This window comes from Perissodus microlepis, chromosome 8 (genome assembly GCF_051167445.1).
Source record: "Perissodus microlepis isolate ML-2025 ecotype Zambia chromosome 8, ASM5116744v1, whole genome shotgun sequence".
Lineage (NCBI taxonomy): Eukaryota > Metazoa > Chordata > Actinopteri > Cichliformes > Cichlidae > Perissodus > Perissodus microlepis.
Window position 1 is genome coordinate 11645292 of NC_140468.1, and position 27276 is coordinate 11672567.

At 38.8% G+C, this 27276-nt stretch overlaps 2 protein-coding genes across 3 annotated transcripts in view; both read left to right on the forward strand.

The window, feature by feature from the left end:
* Positions 1–2: 2 nt before the first annotated feature.
* Positions 3–15701, forward strand: ascc1 (activating signal cointegrator 1 complex subunit 1). Of its 2 annotated transcripts, none has more exons than XM_084937513.1 (10): positions 3–327; positions 447–549; positions 683–780; positions 876–1054; positions 1168–1301; positions 3053–3172; positions 3283–3407; positions 4025–4098; positions 6714–6858; positions 9088–15701. In XM_084937513.1, exons 1-9 carry the CDS (start codon positions 213–215, stop codon positions 6828–6830), a joined length of 1065 nt encoding a protein of 354 aa, XP_084793639.1. In that variant the 5' UTR covers positions 3–212; the 3' UTR covers positions 6831–6858; positions 9088–15701. The 2 variants fall into 2 exon arrangements, with proteins under 2 accessions (XP_084793639.1, XP_084793638.1); XM_084937512.1 differs by having other exon boundaries at positions 15489–15701.
* Positions 15702–18762: 3061 nt separating this feature from the next.
* Positions 18763–27276, forward strand: part of LOC146381473 (testican-2) — a 47975-nt gene continuing 39461 nt past the window's right edge. The window contains exon 1 of the mRNA XM_084937519.1: positions 18763–19056. Within this exon, the coding sequence (XP_084793645.1) occupies positions 18880–19056 (177 nt within the window). The 5' untranslated portion in view covers positions 18763–18879. The remainder of the gene's footprint in view (positions 19057–27276) is intronic.

Here is a 27276-nt window from a genome sequence, read left to right on the forward strand (position 1 = left end):
AACGTCACTAACCAGGACAGTTCCAACTAGCTAGCTAAATAAGTTTTGAAAGACAGACTTTGTTATTTTATACAATTTTCAATTAGCTGACAAGCTAGTATATTATCTATTAAGTGTTTTTGACGTCACCAAAAGTCACCTCAGTATCGCCTGAACCGTCGTTTCTGTTGTCAGATTTGCACAGGTTTGCTAACACTAGCTAGTTTACCAGTATGGATGTCTTACGTCCACCTCTTATAAATATAAATGGAAGAATATACCGCAGGAATATAATTAAGGAACAGCATTATGAGGAAGAGGAAGAGTTTTCTTACATGGGACCACCAGGTAAGTCGAGAACTATCCGCTAACAGGTAAAATACATGTTTGTAAGAAGCTCCAGATAATGCTTTCAGATTTTAGCACAGTTTCTTTTTAAAAATGTGAGTATATTTCTGTGTTTCTAGATGATGAAGAGCTTGGAGAAGATGAAACCTGTGATACCCACTTAATTGAACAGAGTGATAAAGGATATCGCTGTGCAATCGATGTCCCAAGTGTCCTTTACAAGTGTGTCATCAACAGATCAACAGTAGACCCATGCTTTGGTTGTCCTTAACCTTTCACTTTCTGAAAATAATACAAGATTCTGTAAGCAGCATAACGTCTGTCTGTGTTTCTCTGTTTTCTTTGTGTTCTGTAGATACATCATTGGGAAAAAAGGAGAAACGCGTAAACGTCTGGAGTTTGACACAAAGACGTCTATTAACATCCCAAAACAAGGAGTGGAAGGGCAGATTGGTGGGGACTAAGGGCAAATGTCACTTAAAAACTGAACAGAGAGCAAAGGATATTTCCCTTCACTCATTTCCCTCCACTCTCTCATTGTGTAACAGTCATTACAGGTTCCACCAAAACTGCAGTTTCATCTGCTGTCACTCGGGTCGAGGTCCTTGTTGAGAGTTTCCGGAGGAAGCAGCCCTTCACACACTTTTTGTCATTCCCTTTAAATGACTCAAAAATTCAAGAGGGATTCCTGAGATTTAAAGACGAGGTTTTGAAGCAATGTTCACAGGTATCTTCTGTAAAAAGGAACCAAAATATAACTGGTGACAGTGAGGGGCAGTTATGGCAATGTATTGCTTAAGGAGAGCATTTTACATCATTAACAAATTCCATGTTCTGTAGGATCATGGAGTAGAGGAAAGCATATTTCAGAACCCTGCAAAGCTCCACTTGACCATCGGCACCTTGGCTCTGTTAAATGAAATGGAAGTGAGAAAAGCATGTGAACATCTCCAAGAGTGTCAAAACTTCATCAGGTAAGGCCCGAACAAGGTTATTGCATTATACAAAGCACTTAATGATTTTGGTGTATGACTACAAAAGAAATTGCACTTTGAAACAGAATGAAATGTTAAACATAAGCGATCTAAAAATAAGTAAATTAAATAAGAGCAGTAAAAAAAAAATGTATATGTAAAACAATCACTGACTGAAAAATACTAACATTATAAAATGAAACACAAAATTATAAATTATACAACAATCAGTAAAATAATCCTAATAAAATAATGTCACACTAGGCGAAATTAATTCATAGATTTAAAGAGACAAAACAATAAAATTGCAAAACAAAGTAATGTTTAACCTTCCTAATGAAAATCCAGGGTAAAGTTTAAAGATTTCAACACTTCCAGCTGCTGTTCCATCTGCTCATCGCAAAAAAGCTAAAAGCTGCCTCCCTTAAAGCTTTTGCTGTGCACTTAGGATCGACTAGCAGAATCCTGCTCGAGAACCTATTTGTTCATATTGGTTCTTATTTTCAAAACTTATGTGGTGCTTTAAAAAAGGAGAAAAATAATTTAAAAATCATCTGTAACTGTCAGTCTTATGGGTTGGTAAAAATGTTTTTGTTCATTGGTGTATGCTTATACATCAGTTATTAGTTACACCTTTGAAGCATCCTTTTTTGTTTTCAGAGTGGCCTCTGAAAGCAAAAAAGTGGCCTTCTTCATGACGTTGATTCAACAAGGTGTTGACAACATTCCTCTGACATTGTGGTCCAGTTGCTGCAGATTTGTCAGCTGCACATTTATGAGAATCCATCATTCTACCCAAAATGGTAAATGGCCTGTATTTGTATAGCGCTTTACTAGTCCCTAAGGACCCCAAAGCGCTTTACACATTCAGTCATCCACCCATTCACACACACATTCACACACTGGTGATGGCAAGCTACATTGTAGCCACAACCGCCCTGGGGCGCACTGACAGAGGCGAGGCAAAAGAGTTTTATTGAATTGGGTTCTATTGACTTTGGAGGCCAGTGGAATACAGTGAACTCAACTTTGTGAAACCAGTTTGAGATGATCAAGCTTTGTGACATGATTCATTATCCTGCTGGAAACATTCAGCAGAAGATGGGTACACTGTCTAATAAAGGAATGGACATGGTCAGTAGCAATTCTCAGATTGGTACTAATGGACCCAAAACGTGCCAAGAAAACAGTAGCCAAAACACTACACCATCACCAGATACAAAGCAAAATTGATCCATGCTTTAATTTTATTTACTCTGATTTGAATGTCGCTGGACTCCTCAGACCAGGCAACATTTTTAACATTTTGTTGAGCACATGCAAATTGTGGCCTCAATTTCTCGCTCTTAGCTGACGGGAGTGGCACCCAGTGTGCTCTTCTGCGGTTGTGCATTCAGACATGCTTTCGGCATTGCTTGGTTGTAACTAGTGGTTATTTAAGTTATTGTTTCCTTGATGTCAGCTTGTAGCAATCTGGCCATTCTCCTCTGACCTCAGGTATTGACAGGAAATCTCTATGTAAATTCAGTGAGTTATGAATGCAGTGTGTGGACTGAATTGTTGCATCGTTGTTAACTTTCTGACCAAGTATCTCCAGCCTTATTTCTGAATAGGAGAACCTGTGTCATTGTACTTTACTACCTTGATTAGCTGTTTACATACCCAGACAGTTTCACTGTAACATTTATTAAAAAAAAAAAATACAGTTTGTGTTACACCACAATGATTTTCTTTGTCTGATTTTTCATTAGAGACATCACTGAAGGAAAACCTCTCCCACTGGAGGTGACGGGCATGGAGTACATGAATGATGACCCAGCAATGGTGGATGTTTTGTATGCTAAGGTCAATGTTCGAGATGGATCTGACAGGTTAGTACATCAGTGAATAGTTAAATAACAACATTACAAAAATCCAACATTTTACTGTTTTAACTTTATTTCTTTAATCTCTGGTCTATTTTAATGGCATCACATTACAGGTTGCAGGTGATTGCAGACAGACTGGTAGAGCATTTTGTCTCTGCAGGGCTGATGGTCCGAGAGTGGGACAGAGTGAAGCTACATGGTACTGTGATGAACACTCTGTTCAGAAAAGACTCCACAGGTAAAGACATAAACACACACATGCCAGCCTAACTCGCACGAAGGCATAGTAGAGAAGTTATTGAACTGCTGAGATTGTATTGATTGCTGCCGCCCAGTGAATGTTTGCCAATTTCCCCTCATATGTTTTGGCTTGGAGTGTAGCTGCAGTGACGACAAAGCAGAGTCTTGACCAATTCTGACAACAAAATTGTGCAGAGAGGAATCGGGGAGGCAGTTCTCTGTTTGGCCACAGTTCTGTTTACGTGCACTGAGCTGCATGTTTTCCAAGTACTCTGACAAAAGCTTCATTCATTTTGGACATGGCTCAAGTCCAGGAGCAGTTCTCAAATTTGTACTGGGCTTACCAGGAACACAACACAGAGACTGTGCCACTGCTGACCATGTTTACCGCCTTGTGGATAAGCCCTATTAAAATTCAGTTTTTTTTCATCTTCTTAGTCCCTATTTCACAAACTAATTTTACTAACTAAATGTCCTTGATTTTGCTCGTACTGTTGTAAAGCCACTGACAGGTTCAAGTAAACATGTTAGTTTATCACTGAGATAACATATCCGTATCTGTGTGTTCTGTGCTTTATTGATCAGCTTGTTCTTTACACTCTCGTGTTTTTACAGTGGAAGATACGGGCGCAGCAGGACGTCAAACCGTCAATGAAAGAGAGGCTTTTGATGCCAAAAACATACTAAAGGTTAGCTGAAATTTACTACTGTTGGATTGAGACACATACTCACTTCTTGACTGCAGTTAATAATAATATGGTAGGCAACAGCACTGGGCGGGATGGAGGTGCAGTGGTTAGTAGTGCCAACGCCACAGTAAGACGGGTGCTAGCTTGAGTCTCCTTGACTCCTGGGGCTTCCTTGTGGCATATGCATGTTCTCCTTGTGCTTTTCTCTGGTGTCTTTGGCTTCCTCCCACAGTAAAGATTGTTTTGGGTGGTCAAAAAGCCTAGATAAGTGCTATATGCTATATTTTTACTGTAATTTTCTGCTGCTACTGTAATTTTCTGCTGCTCATTCCTGTGCAATATCCCATCTGCCCCCCCCCGTCAAATTTCTTTTCAAGATTTTCTTATTTAATCACTAGTGTACATATATTTATATTTATAGATACATATATATTTAGTCATCTTTTCTCTTTTACCACGTCTCTCTAATATTTTGCTCTTTACTATTTTTCTATTTTTTATTATTTTATTTTATTATATTTTCTTCTACTGTACCATGCTGCTGAGTGACTGCTGCTCGTCAAACACATTTCATTGCAATGTTGACCCTGTGCTAACTTGCATATGACAAATAAAACTGAAAACTGAAAGCTATATAAAAGCCAGTCCATTCAAAAAACGTTTTACTGTATTGGCACAATATGCATAGTTTCAATTGGGGAAAAAATAAAATACAGTGTTAGAATTTTGTGTATATACTAATTGGGAAAATGTATAAAAACTCTAAAATGCATAAATAAATGAATACAAATGCATCTTAATTGCTATGTTCAGGAGCTTGCAGCAATATTACACCATCCAATTGATGCAACATTGTTTTTGTTTAAAGTATATTGTGTATAGATTTTCCAGCTGTGGTTGACTTGTCCACAGCTCGTCCCATATGATCTTGTCAGTTAATTGCTTTGCTCTTTTAGTGAAAAAAAAACATGAAAATTGAGAGTATTGTATTGATTTTTGGTTCTGATTTACATTTATCTTCTTTAGGGAAAAGGTGTTTTCATTTCACCTGGGACAAATCGGTTATGTTCTCACATTAGTTGTGATACGAGCTATATAATTTAACGTTAAAACAACTGATCTGCTACACGGCAGTCCAGGCTCAAATCGTGTTTAGTTATGACTTCATGTCCAGTTGGGAAACACTGATGCACTCTTGTTTTGCACCCTGAAACTGAACCAGTAATAACAATTTCCTCATGTGCTTCTCCTAGTGTGATATGTCAAAATTGGTCCCCCACCTATTTTTTGTGTCACAGCTGTAGACCTTTTATATTAAAAGAGGAGTGAGCCTCAGGTCTGAAAAGTGAAGCCAACCTCGACTAGCTTGTAATTTTTAAAGGGGTTTTGAGCAGTAGTTATTCAGTGTTTCTGATTGTCCTTCAAAGTTTTACTTTGGACATTGGCTACATAGGATTTTTGTTAAGCTACTTAACACTGACCTATGATTCAATCATAAAAGAGGTTCAAGGAATGAACAAGTGCTGCCTACACATAACAATCAATATTCAATTGTGTCTTTAGGCACTTTGTTAGAAATTGCTTCTCGTAAAAACACATTATTTGTTCCAATTTCTTTAATTCAGTCTATGAAAAATTCTAAAAATAACAGTTTGACAGGCATAAAATAATATTTTGTACCAGCAAGGTGATTCCCAGTTAGGTACTAGCCAAAAACCTAGCATATCTCTGCCTGGTAAGCAGTGTGTCCTTAAAGAATCTTAAGAAAACTGGACAAAGTGAGCAAAATAAGACGTGACAGGCCTAAAAAAGTGTCTGCAGCAGACACTGAACACTACATGAAAGTGACACTTTTCAAAAAAACAACTTGCCAAAATTCTAAAGTTGAGGCTTCAAAGCGAGCCCACAAATTAATGGGTGTTTCTGTGTCTATCATTTATATACAGTCTGTGCTGACTGACTACTGAAAACCTGCTATTTTGGCAGAAATATTAGGGAACACTACTTAAGAATGTACTTTATTAGCAGTTGTTATTTTTGGTAAAAATAAAAAATAAAATAAATAAATAAAAATAACACACCGGTACAGCTCAAAGACTCTTGGTTGTTTGTGTTGTTTAAAAAAAAACAAAAAAAAACTTGTCAGAGTCAGGTTGCAAAAATCTTCCTGATGGAGTTTTGACAACTGAAATGCGACACTGGAGATGAAAAGCTCTGACATTCACCTTCCCCTCCTCTACAGAGAAGGTCTTTGTTTGAATAACAACATTGTTGCTGCTGTTTTTCTCTCTGAAAATGACACAAAGGTAGCAGCCAAACACTCAGCCACCTATAAATATGATAATACCATGTTTGCGACAGCTTACCTTGTTTTCACAATAGAATTTGACAAGCAGTTTTTAACTTCCTAACACAGTGCTGACTGTTTGAAGTCAACACAAGTTGTCCTGCTTTGTTGTAGCACACGGTTGTCTGAAATAATCTTGACTCTATATATATATATATATATATATATATATATATATATATATATATATATATATATATATATATATATATATATAATTTTTATTTATTTTTAACAAGTTTATGAATTTAATGTGTTTTCATTACAGACATTTGGTGCTTATTGTTTTGGAGAGTTTGAGCTGAATACTGTCCAGCTGTCCCAGAGATATTCCACAGACTGCACTGGATACTACAGCTCTGCAGGGAGCATCAGCTTGTCTTGAGCTCATGCAAGAGTGAGCATATACTGAGGTGGGAAAATTAATAAGGTTTATAGCTTTGAGAGCACTGCAGCATTCTTGATAGTTCTGTCCAGTAGGTGGCAGCATAGATTGAGTCATTGCTAACTGTTAACAGAGAGGTGGAGATTGGGTCATGGTTATCCCTTTAATAGAGAAGAATAAAAAATATTAGATGTACTTTTTAAACCACAGTGCCCAAATGAAACATAGAAATCTAGTTAAATGGAATTTTCAGATACTTGTTTTTATTTAGTTTTTAGTTTTATTCCACATTTTTTGGCCTGGTATATTTATCTGACAAGTATTTGAAGTACATTAAAACATTTTCTCTTTCATGTATTCCTAAGGACTAAAAAGCTCATAAAATGTATAAAATTTTAATAACTTTTATATTTATATCAAATGAAACAGAGTTGCAGGAAGAAGAAAATCTTATAATCCTGATCATTGTAAAAATGAATAGTTTATGAAAATTAATAGGTAATTTGCAGTTACTTCAGCTATTTCTGTAATGGCCAAAGTAGCTACAACAGTAAACCCATTATTGTAAAATTACCTCTAACAGGAACACATATAGAAGCCGTTAGGAAAAACATAATATAGGACCTTATATCATTACATTCACTGGCCGCTTAGTTAGGTACATCTGTTCAACTGCTCGTTAACACAAATGTTTAATCAACCAATCACATGGCAGCATCTCATTATATTTAGGCATGTAGATATGGTCAAGATGGCCTGCTGAAGTTCAAACTGCAGTATTCTCTTTGGACCCCTTACTAACTAAGCTTAATTTAAATACCACAGCTTACTTGAGTATTGTTGCTGACCAAGTGCATCCATCATGGATGCTGTCAGCAGGATAGTGCATAGTTTATACTGCTGTAGTGAATCTACATAGAGCCAGTGATGTACCCTATGGAAGTGGCCAGTGCTGTTGCCAACATTTTTATCTGTATTGGCTTTGTCGACGGGGATGTGTAGTTATATCCCTAGGGAGGTGCATATCAGGTTACAGCGTAGGGTTAGAGAAGGGTTTGTTGTTACAAAATACCTATGGTGTTGATTTTACACAGAAATATAAATACCAAATTGTGCCATGCCACAAAGCTCAAAACATCTTAGTGGTTTCTTAAACATGACAGTGAGTTCACTGTTCTCAAACAGTGACCACAGTCACCAGATCTCAGTCTAATAGAGGACCTCTGGGATGTGATGGAAAGGAAGATTGGCATCAAGTATATGCAGTCTGTATCACCTGCCTGATGCTGTCAAGTCAATGTGGACCATAATCTTTGAGGAATGTTTCCAGCAGCACAGTAACAATTTCATCTAAATATTTGGCTTAAACCATTTACAATCTTTGCATCTTGTTCATGTTTACACTTTACACGGCATCCCAATAGATTCAAATGCAGATCTTCTGCCAAACTGGCTTCTATAGCTGTCCAAACACTGGTTGAATTTCATGCTGCTCTAATCTCTTGCTTGCAGTACTCTACGTCATAGCCATGATTTACACCTTTCCTTTCATCCTTTCAACGCACTGCCTCATGAAAGTGTGAATGCATCACCGATATGATCTTTCAGACCTTTTTTTCCCCTCCAGCTTTTTTTTCTTTTCCTTTTTCTTTAAATCTTTGCCTTTCCCACATGAACCTTGCCTTCACTCCCGACTGTCAACAGTGTCAGTGAATACAGACACTTGCTTTTGCCATCACAGCTTTTTTTATTTTCGCTTTCCCCTCAGCTGGCAATGCTCTCTGTTTGGAATGCAGGAGGGTGATTGCCAGGCAGCCAAAAGTTACACTGATAAAAACAAAGGGGTCTTTTTGTTTGTCAGCTTTGCAGCCCTGTCCTATCCACCCTCCCATCCCAGCAGTGGCATGATTTTCTTTTCTTCTCTTTTTTCTTGAAGCTGCTTGCACAGATTCCCATGCAGATTTTGTTATTGGATATAGACTAGCCAGCTGAGCTGCCCATACCCTAACTATTTCATTGTCTTGGAGTACAGTCTTTTCCGACCTAGGACCTGGGACCTAATTAATCATGCCCAGAGCTCTTGACAGCATGCTTTTTAGTGGGTCAGGATTGCATCCAACATAACAGCACTCCAGCTGATAACAGAATTCTGAGATTTGCCAATACTATTGCTCCTAAGCACAAAAAGAAAGCATCACAAGGCAACTGAAATTTGATTGAATTCATTGAGACTATGCCTCTGTTTTTCTTTTGGCAGGGACATGATTGAGGATGTTTTGCACAGATGTCCGCATTAATGATTGTACTGAAAACACATGAGGAAACATACGTCATCCGTAGACACGGACTCTGAAGACAGATACAATTTGTCCTGAGACTTAATATAACGCATTCAGACTGACTGTTTATTTAAATGGCCATATGTCTTCTTAGTTGTATAGATCGGGAGCATATTGGATTATGGCTGCAATGAAGGAATAATTTCTCACTATCAGACATTCATATTGTCTTGATAAATTGGTTAATTATCTATGAAATGTCAGGAAATTTGGAAACATGGGTAACATTTAGGATGCCAGATTTAACATTGATAAGTTGGAAGCAAACATTTAGTAAATGGTTTTTGAAACTGTAATTTAGTTTTAATTAAGTTAAAAGCTTCGTGTTTAATATTTAATAAATTTTCAGTCTGTTTTCAGCTATAAATGTGTCCAAGTAAGAATTTGCTCACAAAAAGATTGATAGATTGCTACATTGTATAGATCATTTAGCAAATGTTCTTTATCTCTGTTATTTATATAAAAAGGACATAATATAAAAAGTTGCTGAAAAAATTATTACTACAGTCTGTCTTTAAATCACTTGATTTCTTTAAGGCTAAAGTCCCAAAAAGGCCTAGAAGACCGGTCAGTAAATCCCCTGCAACCGTCACTCTATAGGGAAAAATGTATATCGACCAAGTCAAGGTTGGAGACAGTTGCTCGTTAAAACTGGTTACAAGCAGTGAAAACTGTGACCAATTTCACCTGTCTGCCAACAACCTCCAGGAAGCACTTGCCACCAGCCAAAGAATATCCATTTTACCCTAACCACCAGTGCTTGCCAGATGTTTGCCAATAGGTCTCTAGGACTGTGTGACAAGGGCCTAATGCTCCAATCAAACTAGGAAAAACAGTAGTTGAAGATCGTGGCATGATCATGACTACTCAGCCTGCGATGGTGACCAAATCTCCAACCACTCGCAGTCAGTTGTTCTCTTCAAAGAACCTTTGGTACATTAGGTTGGCGATAAAACAGCAATAACACAAAATCAGTCTGCTAAGAGTTTCTAATTAAATGTTGCATGTTTGCATATTTTTGATAATATGAAGATTAAAATGGATAAAGCAAATCTGTTGCAATTTTTTGCAAAGCTGTTGTCTACACACACAGACAAACATATTAAACAGAAATATCTGAAACAATTGTTTCTTGACTGGACACAGTTACACATTTTTCAAAAACAGCCTTTATTGTACTGCTAACATTCCTAGTAATGCCCCATGAGGTCCTAGTCAGAAAAAAGAAAAAACTTTATTTTGGCTATGAAACCACATGTCATATTTCCTACACCATGACACCCTTGTTGTCACAGCGTAAGCAATTTTACGTTTCATCTGTGAGTGGTCAGAATGTCATGGCTTATCTGTAAACATAGTTAAATGTGGCTTTGCATGTCCGTGTGGGTGAGCTTGCTTACACACTGCCCGACATACATAGTTTTTTCTGTCTCTGCCACATCCCTCTACCTAATTAGTCATCTCCGCAGTCCCTGCAGTGAGAACATCCAACTAGACCCTTAAGATTTCAAAACTAGCATGAGCCAATTTAAATAAGACTGATAAATGAGACCCCTGCGTCTGTTGGTGTTACCAGCGACCTCTTTCCCTTTGTGGATCTGCGTCTCTATTTCTAACGATCTAAAGAGACAGAGGAGTTGGGATTTTAATTAAAACGTCACACATTTTAGCTGTTTATGCAGGCATGTGTTCATGTGCTTGTTTACATGCACTGATAAGCATTTAGAAGGGCGGTAAACGACACCCACTGAAAATGTGCCTTTGCCGTATAAAACAAGCTGATAAAACCTTATTTTCCAGCCAATTTGTTTTTGTGATTTTTTTAAAAAGGATTGAAAGAAAAAGCAATCATTTCGTTGAGCCTGCGACAGTTTTAGAACTTGCACTGAACTGTTCAGTAATAAGAAATTCATATCACATTTGGTAACTGAAGTCTTGTTATCTTGACCAAGTATTGTACCCCCCGCTCCCCCAACCCGATTTCCATAGTTAATTTCATGGCAATGTTCAAAGTAGCCTTTTTAAATGCAAAAGACAGTTTTTAAATGGGTTTTACTTGATCACTGTCAGTTTTTTTTTTGTTTTTTTTTTTGTTCTTTTCTTTTTAGTACATTTCGGATTTTGATATTCAGAGCCACACTTTGGAATTTTTCATAGGGTAATTAGAAATTAAGCTTTCTTTCCATATGGAAAGCGTTAACGTCTGCTGGGGAAAAAATAGATTTTGGCTGACAGACATGACCTTTAATACAGTAGATATGTTTGATTTGCATGCTTGGAGTAACTAATGACATGCATCAAATCAATTAAGTGCCTAATTACTTTTTAAGGTCACAGTAAGGTTTGCTCAGTGTACACTCAGACTGATACAAATAATATTTTAAATCAAATATGACATATCGAAAGGTAGTTTGGGCCTTTTTGTGCCGTGTATTCCTCTAACACACTTGAATCCAGTTGTATGAACTTATTCACTTGTGTCCACGGGAAATAGAAAGGTGCTCTATAAACAATCCTGCTAGACAAAACTGAAATTTTGAAACTGGATATCATTAAGGGTGAAATATGACAGCGTGCCCTTTTTAAACTCTCTTATGTTTGACTCTCCAGTCGTGTGTCACCACCGACTGAATTTCACACTGATCACTCTGTCACTAATAGACGTAAACGGGGCCTTGATGGAGAGCCAAGGCTAGAGTATTTGAAATGTCTAATATGTGTCTCTAGCAAAAAGGCAGGTGATCCCTGCACCAGCTCTTTATCATTCAGAGTGCTGAGTCTGGAGGCTGCCTGCAGCTGTCCACGTCTGTTTACTGCTGGAGGCATTCACACAGGGAGGGAAGGCAAAAAACCTAAAGTGTTTGAACAGTAAGAAGTCATTCAGAGCTACTGTTTACTTTATGTACACTTAGCACTACAAGATTTTAAAATGGGGCTGCAGGAGATTATCATCACCAGTTACATTCTGTTACTTAAAAAAAAAATAAATTATACTTTAAGCTATGAAATGTCAGGAATTGTTGAACATGTTGCATATAAGGACCCAAATTGCCTCTCAAAATCTAGATATGTTCCATTTGCAGTAATATGAAAGAGAACAGTCATTAAATCCTCACATTTAAGAAGCAGTAGCTAGTGAACGTTTTGACATTTTTGTGTAGTAAACGATAAATGATAAATGATAAAACGTTTGGCAAAGGACTAAATCTACCAGATGTTTGACAGATGTGTATACACAATCAGCAGACACGGTCGAGATGACCTGCTGAAGTTCAAACTGTGCATCAGAATGGGGAAGAAGAGTGATTTTAAGTTACTTTTCAGAAACTGCTGATCTGCTAGGATTCTTCTACACAAGCATCACTAGTGTTTACAAAGGATAGTTTGAAAAAAGTATCTAGCAAGCAGCAGCTCTCAAAAATATCTTGTTGATGCCAGAGGTCAGAGGAGAATGAACTTACTGCTTCAAGCGATAGGAAGGCAACAGTAACTCAAATAACACTTGTTACAACCAAGCTATAAAGATGAATATCTCAGAATACACAACACCCCAAGCCTTGAAGCAGGTGGGCTACACCAACAGAAGACCATACCGGGTGTCACTCCTGTCACTTAAAAACAGGAAGCGGAGGCTACAATTTACACAGGCTCACCAGAAAACTGGAAAAAATGTTGACTGGTGTGATGAGTCTCGATTTCTGCTACAACGCTTGGATGGTAGAGTTAAATTTTGGGGTAAACAACATAAAAGCATGAATCCATCCTACCTTGTATCAAAGGTTCGGGGAGGAGGTGGTGGTGTAATTGTGTGCCAGATATTTTCTTGGTACACTTTGTGCCTTTTGTCTACTTACCGTGTCCATCGTGTCTTCTGAATGTTACTTCCAGCAGGATAACGCACCACTCCACAAAGCTCAAAATTATCTCAATGTTTCTTGAACATAACAGTGACTTATCTGTGTACAAATGGCCTCTACAGTTACCAGATCTCTATCTAATAGAGCATTTTTGAATATGTGATGCTATTATGTCAACATTGACCAAAATCTCTGAGGAATGTTTTTAGCAACTTTTCGAAGTCTAGCCACAAAGAATTAAAACAATTGTTAAGGCAGAAGGGGGTCCAGTAAAGTATTAATACTGGGTTGACTGGTGACTGGAGTACTTGTGACCTTCTTCTTCTTTTAAGATGTGCAGCCCAGTGCTTCATGGTCTATTTTTATGAATGATTTTTGAATGACTATATCTGCATATTAGGCCAGGAAGGAACAATGAAAGCACTAAGAGTCAAAGGAAACTGTAAGGTGGTGTTTCATAAAAACAAAAATGAGCTCAAGGTTGCTAAACTGTTCCGGAGAGCACTGCAGAGGTGGGTGATTGCTGTTGCTGTATCACTAGTGCTGCTTTACAGAACAAAATAATGTAATAACACAAGCACAGATGATGGTCAACACTCTTATTTCAGCACTAATTGTGAAGGATGCTCATACAAAAGTTATAAATGCTGTGTCATCTGTTTATCACGCAATGTGAAATTCCTTAGTGCATCACTTAACACTCAATTGTTTTTTTTACTGTTAGTATATAAAAGTGCAGCTGATGGGGATTTGTCATTTATAATAGCTTAATAATACAGAGTAAAAATGAAACCCTGTACTGAGACCGAGCGTGTCACAGTTCAGAGTATTTGCCATCTTCTGTTTATTGTGCACGTTTAATTGAAAAAGGTGCTACACTCTCTTCCACCTCTGCAGCAGCTGCCTGCAGTGCAAAACAGCAGCTTTCAGTACTTGCCAGGAAAAGGCAAACTGCTGTCAGACTGCTCTCAACTAACTTTGCACTTTTAATAGCTGAGTGACCCAGTTTGAATCCTATTGAATTAAATCTATACACATTTATAGCAGCTCTACTTACAGCTGTAAGTCACTAAGGATTACTTATTAAATGTCTCCCCGTGTGGTTTATTTTCTCAAAATATCTTCTTTTGATGGGATTTCCTGTCCATGATCCTGTTTACAGGCTATTTGCTTTTTTTTTCTTCTTCACCGTGTCGTTGGGTACCTCCAACTGGACATACACAATTCACACACACACAAAAGCAAAAACCACAGAGGGGACCTTTGTAAGAAAACAAGTACTTTGTTACTTTATCAATATTTTATGCCTTAATGCCCTTTACTGTGCTGTTAGGGTCCCTTTTTATTTTTGTTTTCTGTACATTTGTATTGCATAATTACATATGGGCATGAAGTAACTGACTTAGAAAGTCACCTGTACAGTAGTGTGCAAAAGTCTTGAACCACCCATCATTTCTTTATATTTTGCTTCCAAGGAGAACTATCTTGTATTTTTTTTTAAAGTGGTCTTCAGCAAGGGTTCTCCAGGATCTCGGAAGGCCTTTCAAAGGTTGTCTTTGGACATCGGCTGCTTTTTAAGCAACTTAATGCTCACCTATGAATCATTCAAGGATAAAAGAGCAATTTATTCAAGGGATGAACCTGTATTGTCCACACATAACAGACAACTTGGCAATAAAAATACAGAATTTCTTTAATTGAATCAACAAATGCCAAAGGTAACACAGTTTGACAGGCAGACAGTTTTTGCACCAACAAGGTCACTCCCAAAGTGCTATTAACTGAAAACCTGCCATATCTCAGCATAATGTGCAGTGAGTCCTTAAGCAATTTAAGGAAACTGGACAAGTGAAGGGTGGAAAAGAAGTGGCAGGTCTATGTAACAATCTAGAGCAGATGAACAGTATCCAAAACTCATGTCCTTAAGAAACTGGAAAAGATCCAGCAAAGACCTGACACAGGACCTGAGAGATGCATCTGACCCTGTTTGCCAAAATCTCATCGGAGATGATGTCAGTGAAAGTGGCTGTCAAGAAGGCATTCTGTTGCCAGTGGCAACAGGTCTTGTTAAGTGACACATCCATATTTAAAATCGTCATCACCATATATGGAAGTACAACACTGAGCGTGTAGAGCCATCCTTAAAACACAGTGGAGGCTCTATCATTGTCAGGCTGTACGGATGAATGGATATATAAATGCAGAAAATAGTTTAATCAAACAATCATACCAAATACTGACTTTCAAGCTTGTTCAAATTGTATGTACGCTTGGACACATTTTAAAAAGTCGCTGTTCCCATTTTCTTAGGAAAATAAAAAGAGGTGGCTCAAGACATCTGAGAATTTATAAGCAAGCAATGAAAGAAAATCAGCAGACTAATTTTTAGATGAACATAACGGTCAGTTGCAGCCCTGGCTGTGCTTTAAAGTACAAAATTCATCTCTGATTTTGTGTTGCAGGTCTTTGATGAACACGACAGCAGGATTGGAAATGTTAAGAAATGCTTGCTGATGAAGAAGTTCTTTCCTGACAGCTGGACACGGACACGACGTTTAGCATCTTTCCTGAATCTTATGTTGAACTCATTTGGAAAATTGGGATGTGGGTTGTTTTCTCATGCTGTATATTCTGTTTTGATTTGTCAGGAATAAACAAATGTCTTTTCCATCCAACCATTGCCTTCTGAAATTAATTGTTGTGTAGCAGAAATTCCTCAAGTGATCTTTACGGAGCAGTTACATCACTTATAACCAATGTACATCTGTGATAAGGTCCAAAGCTCCTGTTGAGCTTCACGAGCTGTTTGTGAGACAGAAAAGAGACGCGTTGTTTGCATTTGTGGATGGGAAATATTAACAGATAAGGAAGCCTTCAAGTTTTTTGCTGCATGGAGTCTTGCCTGATATTCAAATGAAGCTTCCCGTCCCTCTGCTCCTTTTGTGTAGACTGATTACGCTCGGTGGAGGATTGATATGGTTTATCTGCCTAGAGAGGAGCAGGAGGAACCGATGCCATCAGCTAATCCCTTTACAATTAAAGGCACTCTTCCACAGCGTGACTCTTGATGTGTAGAAGAAGATGTTAAACAAGTTGCATGGAGCTGCTTTTATGTTTAAGATGCAAGAGGCTTTTTGATATGTGTGATTATACAAGTTTTGGTTAAATGAACGTGAATATTGTCATGTTAGGCACATTAAAGAGCATTGTAGTCTACTTTACTGTGAGCTCTGTTCTGTGAAAGGCTGTAATAGATGTGATTCGGCCATGTGTTGATGGCTTTGAATAACATAAAAGGGTTTATATACATACAGCATTGTCTTCTTGGTTGGCATATTTATTTTAAAGTGCCTCTTGTCATCAAAAATTACTATAAAACATCCAATAGCAATAAATATTTCTTGACACCTTGAGTTAACTAACATGATAATCTGAGGTGTTTCTTCACATCTGAGTAAGACATGTTTCTAAGTATTTGATTATCAGAGAAGTAAAAACACTCGGTCCCTGTGTTGCTACTCGAATATAGAAGAGCAGCACTCTTAAGAACTGTCTGCAATTAAAATAAATAAAATAAGGCTCTGTGGAGTCTTCTCCCTAAAGCCTGTTATCTGAAGCAATGAACAGCTCTCATCAGCATGTTTTCTATTCGTTTTTTTCCCTTTCATTCACATTGAAGATTCCCATAGGAGACTTCCTTTGCAAGGATCCAAAGAGATGCTTCCAAATAACCTCTTAAATTAAAAACAAATCTTTAAAAGCTAATGGTGCAAAGCAGAATAGAGTCTTTAAATAATTCTAGGTGACCCAGATCAGCTGTGTAACCATTAATCTGCAGCACATTCATCCAGAAGTGAGTAATGACGACCTCTTGATTAATACATCATGTCCACCACCTTGTATTCCTGATGTGCGCAGCAGGCTGGCACTGTGGGACATTTCTCCTGTTGCCCTTGCATCGCAGTTCGCGAGCTCTGCACAGTCAGGAAAGCCTGCGACTGCCACATCAACTATTTTGATGGCAATGTCAGAGTTGGTTTGGCCTGCTAAGCAGCATCCCAGAAATGTGATCCTGCCCCCTGGCTACTCAGCCACGGACAATATTGGTAATCTTAAACATAAATGAATCTGAGCAGAGGGCTGGATTAGGTTTATCTTCATGGGGATGGGATGCACAGCAGAGGGAGCGAAGGAGGAGAGGGCATGCAGAGTTTAGGCAGCAGCAGGAATAACGTGGATAGACTTAAGATGATGTGCAGCTACAGCAGAACTCGAGGTCATAAAGAATGGGGGATAAAAGCCGCAACGCAACACATTTAAACTTGTTTCGTTCCACAGTCCATCTTTACAACATCATTTGGTGCAGGCAGTCAAACCAATGAAAGTCTCAGCATTTTAACATCAGAAAGGTTGATTTATAATTAGAGATTAAGCTACTAGGAAATCTATATATGCACAACACAATAATGAGGCAGCTAGTGTTTCCCATGTGTTGCTAAAGGTATAAGTATATAAGTACGCTAACTCATAACTTCATAAAATCACTTTGGCAGCACAAATTGTTACATTACTCAATAACAGTTGAGCGTTTACTCAACACAGTTCAAAGAAATGTTGAATTTCCAGTGCACTGTATTACCAACCTGCCATAGCTAGCAAAGGCCCAGGCTCGTCTGCAAACTGGTTTATGCTCATTGCCCATGTATCTGAGTCATCTTATTCTGAGATTGTGGTTGTATCTTATATGGTCATCTCTGCACAGAAACACCTCCCATTTGCTGTTTTAACCTTCTGTCTGCAATGGGCAGCCAGTTAGAGGAAAGTTTTAAACAAAGCGTAGCCAAGACAAACTGTTTCACTCAAAGGCCTGTTCACTACACTTCTTGTCACTTTCATTTGCATCAAAGCAGATGAAATGGATTCACAGAGGTTTAAGCTTTCTAGGTGGACAGGCTGAGATCCCTGATGTTTAACTGACTGTGTGTCACGCTGTGATGATTGCTTCCTTCATTTTTTCTTGTCAGAGAGTTAGATAAAAACAATGGCACCGGTCTTCATTCTGTCAGTTAACTGAAAAGAGGGATACCCGGCACTGCTTACTAGCACCTTCACAAGTCAACATTTAATAAACTTGAAAACATCACATTCAGGTTTTGGGAAAAGGGAACAAGTGGCGAATCATGAAATTTTCTGTAATGACACATCCAATATAATACAATAAGCATTGTTTTGAGTCCATTTATATCTGATGTCACATTTTAGAGTGAGATAATATATGATTCTGACATTGGCATCCTCTCCCGGTGCTAATTTTAACATAAATGAAACCTCGGTTGATATGAGGCCTTTTGGGACTCTTCGGTGACCACTGGTAGTCTGGGGAACCATGTTGTGGGCACTACTTCCTTATGATATCAACTAAATTGCAGCAATTTTCCTCTCATTTCCTTTTCACTGTCTGAACCCAGCTGTAGGCGTAGGCTAAATGGCTTTCTTCCAGAAAACATTTATTCTACTTGTATGATTCATTTACAGTGTGACTGTTAGGATTTCTGAGTGTGTGAGTGTGTGTTTGTGTGTGGGCTGAAAAAGTAAATCAAACAACAACAAGAAGACGCTGAAATAATGATTCAAAGTGAGCACAAATAAATGATTAGCGCAGGATCTAATCTCCCCTTTAACTCTCCTTCTCCCTCCCTCCCTCTCTCTCTCTCTCTCTCTCTCATTTCCATTCAGTCTGTTGAGGCAGCAGCAGCAGTCTCGTATGTGGCTCATTGGCTGGAGGACAGCGGCAGGAGCAGCAGTAGCAGCAGTAGCAAGAGGATACATCCCAGACCACACTGCCCGAGCACCATGGTGGCTGTGAGAATCGTTGCTTGCCTGTGTCTGCTGGTGGGCGTCTCGCTCCAGGTGGACGTGAAAAGTGGGAAAGAGGCAGGAAAAGCCGGGAATTTCATGGAAGATGAGCAATGGCTGTCAACCATCTCCCAGTACAGCCGTAAGATCAAACACTGGAATCGCTTCAGAGACGTGAGTGCTGTATTTGGTGTAATTAACACAAGCATGCGTTGTCGTGTCTTGAGCTCTTCCTATACTGGGCTTTCAAAGGTGTTCCCTGTGGAGAAAGCGCAGGCTGGTTTCTCAGGTGATTTTTGCGCACAGTTAACTGTCAACCCGAAGTGCACGTATACCCAGTTTTATCAGTTTGTGCATGAGAAATACTTTGAAAAATGAAAGTATTTACACAGGATGCTAGAATTTAAGCTTAGACTGAGGTCCGAATGAATGCGCGTGTCCGTGTGCGTGCATCGATCATGAAACCATTCAGATTCATTTCACCCTTCTTCTTTTTCATTTTTTATCTTATTCGATTTTATACATTTATTGCTTTTTTAATAAAGGGGGAATGCCAACTATTTTATTGCGTATACCTGCGGTTAAAACTGACACTTTTCGTCTATGGACCGTCTTGCAAGTGAATGCAAGTGAATACGGTAAAACCCAAAGGAAATCTACGACATATGGTCTCAAAAGCTATTTCCAAGCTCCTTCTGGGTAACTGTGATACTCTGAACCGTATCTCTATTCATGAATTCCCATTGATCTGCCATATTGTAAATGTAGGGCTCACAGGTAGGAGTCTTCCTGGGCTTTCAGACTGAAAAGACGCACAGCAAGCCATCTCCTGTGTTGTCAATAAATCATAAATAGAAAATATCAAATATTAAAAAAACAAGCATGGCCAATGCTCAAGAGTAATACTCCCTAAAGCTGGAAAATAAGTGATGAAATTTAAAATATCTAAATTTTGAAGGCCAAAATTTAGTCACATTGTTAATAAAGCTGGAATTCCATGATTGGTAAACCCCCCCCCCCCCCCCCCCCCAAAAAAAACCTTTTTAACGCAGAAACACCATTTTCAGATTGCAGCTAAACAAATATGCTTTATAAGGACCAAAATAAATACTATTTGAAGATAGTGCCTCAGATTTCCACAAATTTCAGAGAACTGTTTTGGAATTTTGTAGATTAAAATATTAATCACGAACATAGGCCTAAATGCAGGGTAACTGGGTAAGGTTACAGCAACCATATACATTTTGTGTATATGGTCCAAGCAACCACACCAGTAATGGTACATCTTGACACCTATATTTTTTGTGACGGGATAGGCCTACATTTTCACAAAATCCTGCTGTGAAACCTTTTAACATCAACAAATGATGCACCTGATAAATGCAGGCTCTTCATCACAGTAGTGCAGCTTCCTGTAAATCAGATTCCTGCTTATTTATTTCCACCACTGCCAACAATACACTGATACAAAGAGATATGATAAGAACAGCTATCTTGTTGTCAACCACAAAGCAGACAGGTGTGAACCAATCCAGATCCTCATAGTGGGCAAATTCTTCAGTCTTTTGTGCCATTAAATATTTGAAAGCTCAGGATGAGAAAGTCGTTTTAATGTTGGTGGGTAATGATGAAGGTCTCATTTTAACTGAGGAGGACTGAGTGGAATGATGACAGTGATGATGGTTGCTTTTTGAAGCTGAAATAGAAAGTTGGATTCTATCTAACTTTATCCCATCCCAGTATCCACAACTGGTACATACCAGCATTGATTACCCATTGACTGATTACCCATTTGACAATATTAGTTCTTTCTTTCATCACCAAATTACAAATCCCACCCACCGTGACTGATGGTGATTAAGGACAAATGCTGACACTCAAGCCAATATTGATTCTGCTTATAGGTCAGATGCTTTATTGATTCTCCTATTGATTCCTGATCAGTTGTCTGTTGCCTGGAAAAAAGCAGGCCATTACAGGCCTCTTTTAGGTTTATTAGCTCTGATGATAGGAAAAAAGGCACAAATGCATGCATAGGCTCAACTTCTTTGAGTTCAGTGCAATTGTTTTGCAATACTGTTGTGTTAGAAAAACATGGCAGCATTTCTATTGGAGGCGTACAGTTCCAAGGGTTTGGACTATGTGGAACAATTTAGCAACTGGAACTTGGTTTCAATTTCAGTCCCTGGCAATAATAACTGGTCAGAGCATATATAATCAGGGCAGACATGTTTAACGAAGGGAGGATGTGCACAACACTCAGATCACTAGCTAAAAATAAGTAAATCCTGTCTCTATAAAGGTTAAGACAGTTTTACAGCTGTTGATTGATTGATTCAGTGCTGTGGATGGTCTGAATCGCTGCATTTTGTGTTGTTGCTGTGAATTGTCTTGTGTTACACTCTGATGTGTTTCTAATATTAAATCTTCCCTCAGTGATATAAATAGGAAGGTTGATATTAAAACATCTGCAGCCAAGAGAGGGATATGTGGGCACTGGGGGAGACAGTTAGCTTATAAAGGGTCAGGAGGCTATGACGCTGGGTGTGCCACATGGTTACAATAGTCACTGCCAAAAGACTGAACACATGGCATAAATCAGGATGCACGAGATCTCTGAGGATGAGTTGGTTAGCAACGCTTAGATCCAGGCCTCTACCTTGACAACCGGACAGCTGTTTGATCTCACTGCTGAGAAATATCACCTCAGACACATAGTCTTATCAGAGTCTGCCAGAGAGAGAAGCTTCAGCACCTCTGACCATGTCTGGTGACGTGCAGGAATGTGTCCGACTGGAGAGAATTTGTAATTGAATCGCAAATTTGTGCTTTCATGCAGATTTAAATATTATCTCCACGGGTGTTTGGAGGAGTTCGGCTCTCCTGTTAGATTGGATCAGCGTTTGAGTGACAGATAGGGTGAACAGAGCGATATGGGGCCTCTCTGTGGGCAGTTAGCAGCACGTCCAGCCACAGTGTGCAGAAAAGATTTGACATGAGAGTCTTCTTCAATCCATTTGAGTTTAGCTTGAGTTTAGTTCAGTAAAAGATTGTGTAGCAAAAGATTGGTGAATGCCTTACAGCTAAGGCTCACTCCAGTGGTTCTCAAACCGTAGAGCAGGCCCTACTAGCGGGGAATGGACCACGAGGAGAAAAATATTGATTGAAACTGGGTTGAATGGAGAGTATTTACAAAGGGAAAAAAACAGTTTGGAGTTTGCAGATGCTACTGTGCTGACCTTTATTTCACTGCAGTTTAACTTGGATCCTTTTTATGGTTAATGAGTCGTGCAAATTGTGGGATATGGGGCATGAACCTTTTTTTGGCTGTGGATAGGGTATTCCAGAAACAGGTTTGAAAACCAGCGGTATAGACTATACTCTACAAGGAGTATATAGTGTCTATTATTGTCTCTAGCATAAGCCCATTGGTAAAAAGGTTTATGACATTTAGGGAAGGACAATGATAAGATTTCATTGATATCGATGTGATTGTTGATTCTGCTTAAAGGTCAGATTCTTTATGTATTCCTGATGAACTTTTCAGTGTAGAAACATGTTTTTCAGCACAGCAGTGACAGCTGTTTTATTGTTTCTCACTCTGAAGCGCAAGTCCACTGTAGAAAGAAAGTTTGCATTTACTTTAGATTTTCACAAGCCCCTTTCCTTGAGTTCAAAATATAAACATGCAGAACATTTAATTTAATCTCAAAAGTAAAAGATGTTAATGTTGCAGTGATGTGAGACACTTTATTTTTATTTGAGAAGCTTTAATTTGACTATTTGGGTGTAATTAAATTAAAGACTCGATGATAGAAATTCTCAATCCTATTTTTGTTTTGTTTTTTTCTTTACTTCATTATCATTATTATTTAAATATACAAACAAACAACCCGCTACATCCCTATTGCCAAATCCTCATTGGAACAATCCAAGTAGAATGTTGAGCAAACTGAAAAATAGAAAACAGAATAAAATTAGTGGAATGCTTCCTTAATAATTCCTGAATAATTCAGTCATTTAGTTGTTTAAGCAGCTAGTCTTCATCAACATTCACTTACACATTCACCGGTCACTTTATTAGGTTTATATGTTCAACTGCTTGTTAATAAAGTTATCTAGTAATCCAAACACATGGCAACAACTCAACAGTCAAATCATTTAGGCAAATAACCATGGCCAAAATGTTCAAACTGGGTAAGAAAGGTGATTTAAGCAGCTTTAAATGTGGCATGGCTGTTGGTGGCTGACAGGCTGGTCTGAGTATTTCCACTGCTGGGATTTTCCCACACAACAATCTCTGGGGATTACAGAGAATGATCTGGAAAAAAAAAAGATCCAATGAGCAGCAGTTTTCTTGTTGCGGCGACAGCTTAGAAGAAAATAGCCAGACTGCCTATAACTGAGAGGAAGGCTACAGTTCACATGGGCTCACCAGAATTGGTCAATAGGAGAAAATTGGAAAAAGGTTGCTTGGTCTGATGAGTTTATTTGGATGGCACAGTTCAGGCTGCTGGTGGTAGTGTAATGATGTGGGGATATTTTCTTGGTACACTTAGGGCCCTCCTATTGTTGCTGACCATGGCTATTTCTTAGCTAAGCTCTTAGCAGATGGGGGTGTACATAATCGCATAGGGATGGCTTGAGCCCTTGCTCATTCAACCCTCTTCATACATTTGTATAGAGGCACCTCATCCAAAAAAAAAAAAAAAATGAAGGTAAATTCAACCACAGCACAGGAGGAGATACTGTAAGCAGCCAAGTTGGCTTGGTTCTACTCAGAGGAGACTATTCTCTCCTCTGTCGGGCACTAAGACGTACCATCTGAAATGCGAAGGGGCTGTATTTGTTTACTAGCTGTCTTGGCAAACAGGAGGTGTGAAAACAGCAAACAGGAATATTCATTCCTGCATTGAAATAAAATGAAACAGAGTGGGGAGGACGGGGGTCACCATGTGGGCTTTATAAACCAAGTGGTGGGTGGTGTTTCAATTGGACCAGCATGGGGATATAATGAGGAAACGTTGAAAGGAAGAACAATAAGAGCAGCAGGTGTAGAAGGTATACACAGGATGTTATACAAGCTCCTTTATGACAGGCGTCAATGTCGAAGCTGTAATCATGACATCCTGCTGGTGTCAAGATATCAAATCTCCCCTGCCCTCAGATTCGCACAAATTCAGCCACACAAAGCAGGAGAACAGGTTGCAAATGACGGCGCACAGCTTAATTAGCCCATAGCTTCGATTTAAAAAAAAAGAAGTCTTTGAGCACTTGTCGTATTTCTTCATCGCAACACAAGTTTCACTTTGCATTCTGGTGCATTCGGATGAATCCGCTCAGTGGGAGCTCGGGCCATCACTCGCGTGAACAATACTGCGCTGTTCATTCCCAGCCAGATTCCTTACATCTCTCTGAGCAGTGCAGAGAGGGACCTCATTAAGTAGCCATGCAGCCTTTCAGCCAACCACAGAGGGCTGTTTAAAGTTTGCACCTGCTCTACTGCCAGCTTTGTTTTTAATGAGGCTAAATTGCCACATATTTTTTTAGGTAAATGGCTCTTCGGTTCTTTTGGTTATTAAGGTGGTCACAGTGAAGAAAAATATGAGGGATCATTAGGCTTATTGTTGGCTAGGAATTCATTTGATTTACTACAGTGATAAGAGCAATAATTAGATAACTGCAAGTGCTACTCCAATTTTACCCAAGCCTCTCAGCGTGCTTAAATCTACATTTTCAATATTCATTAAGGAATGCCTGTAGAAAGGGAGAACAACAGTGTTTTATAAACCGAAGCAGCTCGAGCTTCAGGGCAGCAAAAATAATTTCTTTTATTATTAAAAATCTGTTTATTATTTATAAATGCAGTGTGTTTAGATGTAGACATGCAATGAGCTCAAGTGATGGTTCGTCTGACACACCTGGCAGTGTGTTTGTTAGTTACAAGTTTGTACAAGCTCAAGTTTTAATCCACACAATTAGTTTGATTCAAGCTGTTCATTTGACATTTGATTAGACTTCAAAAGTGCCTTTATGAGACTTAATAAACCAAACAATTAATCATTCAACTAATCAAACTGAAAAAAATAATCAGCACATTATACATGCCGTCTTCCCTTTTGGAGCAATGGCAAATGTTTTGCAGTCAGAGGGTTGCAAAGCAGTTTGCAGGTGGCCAGGCAAAGCAACTTGAATAGCTTACCACATATGAGATTTACAAACAGGATGCCTAAAAGGGTATGATATGAGCCATCAGCTGGTTAGCAATAAGATCAGTAAATCTCCTGGGGTTGTGGCTGAGCGTTACTTTACTTTTTGCACTGCATAAACTAATACTTGTTTTATTCCATATTCAGGCAGTCTCCTGCAATAAATCAAATAGCTGTTGCATAGCTTCTTGGGTTAACTACCTTACTCCATGTGATTAAGATTCAAAGAGCTGATCAGGAAGAATTAGCTTATGACCCACTCTTATGGTGTTTCCCCCCCAACTTTGTTTAATCTAGTCTGAATCAGTTGATGATTTTGTACATTTGTAGCTTTTTAAAATAAGATAACTTTATTGTCGTCCACAGGTGAAAATCATTCTGTATCAGGCAGCTGCTATCATACTCTAAGACATAGGTGTCAAACTCTGGCCCGCGGGCCAAATTTGGCCCGCAGACTAATTACATTTGGCCCGTGAAGCCATACCAAATTACTATTAGAGCTGGCCTTCTGGTATTATACAGCTAATATATATATTGTTTAGTATTAAGCTTTGCTTGTTCCATATTCAGTTTTTCAGCAAAACGTGTTTGAGTCCATAAGAAAAGATTCATTCTTATATCTGGAGGAATAAATATATTTCAATAAATATTAACGTTAGCCCGCGACTTTGTTCCAGTTTTGAATTTTGGCCCACTGTGTATTTGAGTTTGACACCCCTGCTCTAAGAGCAGGCAGGACTCAATCAAAGACCCAGAATGCAGATTGGTCAATTTATTGACAGTGATGTGAAAAAAAAACTATTTACATTGTATTTTAAAAAAGGGAAAACATCCAGGGTCTCTATGTACAGTATCCTAGCTGACTGTCCGATAGATTCCACTTCATCTTTACACTCGATAGCAAAATAGACTTCTCTCTTTCCAACTCAAATGCACAAATCCTCCTCAAGGAAAACAGTGCAGGCTCCTGGACAGAAGAGAGAATGGTGAGAGGTGCGTACACACGGACTGTGATTCGTTTAATGCTCGAGCACCGACTGATGACATGTCCTCAGTATTTGAAGGGAGCCAACTGATCACCAGATAAGGAGCAGGTGAGTTGATGTCATGTTGCCATGTCGGAGAGTGGGGACCAAGAGGATCCTGCTTCTGAAAGGTAATGTGTTACAACACACACCGTTCCTTCCTGTTTTCTCTACCCTTTGTAGAGAAGGGCTGAAATCATCACTAATCAACTAACTCCAAATAGCTGGCAGCTGGACTAGAGTGAAATCTCCACTCCCACATACGTGTGGCCTCTATCTCACACAAAAACACAAAAGCATCCAATAATTGAAATAGAAAATATGCCAACCTGATGTTTAGTGGGAGATTCTCTCAATTATCCTACCATACCATTTACAACACACACACACACACACACACACACACACACACACACACACACACACACACACACACACACACACACACACACACACACACACAAGCACAGAGAGAGAGAGGTGGAGAGTGAGAAAAACTGGCAGGAGTACCAGGAGGACTGAAGGACTACGACATCTGCAGCATCTAGAAACTCAAACATTGACACAAATGAAGACAAAAACCCTAAATGGACACACAGACCTTGGAATAAGTAACAATTAATAAATAATTAAAAAAACAATTAACCTCAAACACCTCTCCCCTTCTCTGTCATTCAGTCACAAGCTGTTCATTTATCAGTTTAACTGACAGTGAAGCAAAACAATATTTATGGCGGTTATACATAAATAAGGGCACCCTGTACCACCTCCCAGAGTTTATCAATGCAAACTCAGAGTATAACACATGTGAGGGGTCAGAATAAATCTCGACAGCCAGCCAAACTGTAGTTTGTTCACGTTCAAAGTGCGATTACACGTCCACAGAGTTTGATTTAAACCGACTAAACAGCACAGGTGCGAAAACGCTCATAATGTTCTGCGACACAATGCTTGCTTCTCGTCAACGCTCACACATTACTGTCCACTGAGCCAGATTTGCCTTCATATTTATCTTCATCTATTTTGTGACAGGCTGCAACAAAGCTAAGGTGGTGCTGCCTAGCATAATCCCTCTGGAGTCACTAATGGCTTGTGAAAACCAGTGTTTGACTACTAATTGTGCTGCAGCAAACAAACTAATGCTTCATTCACAGATTAAA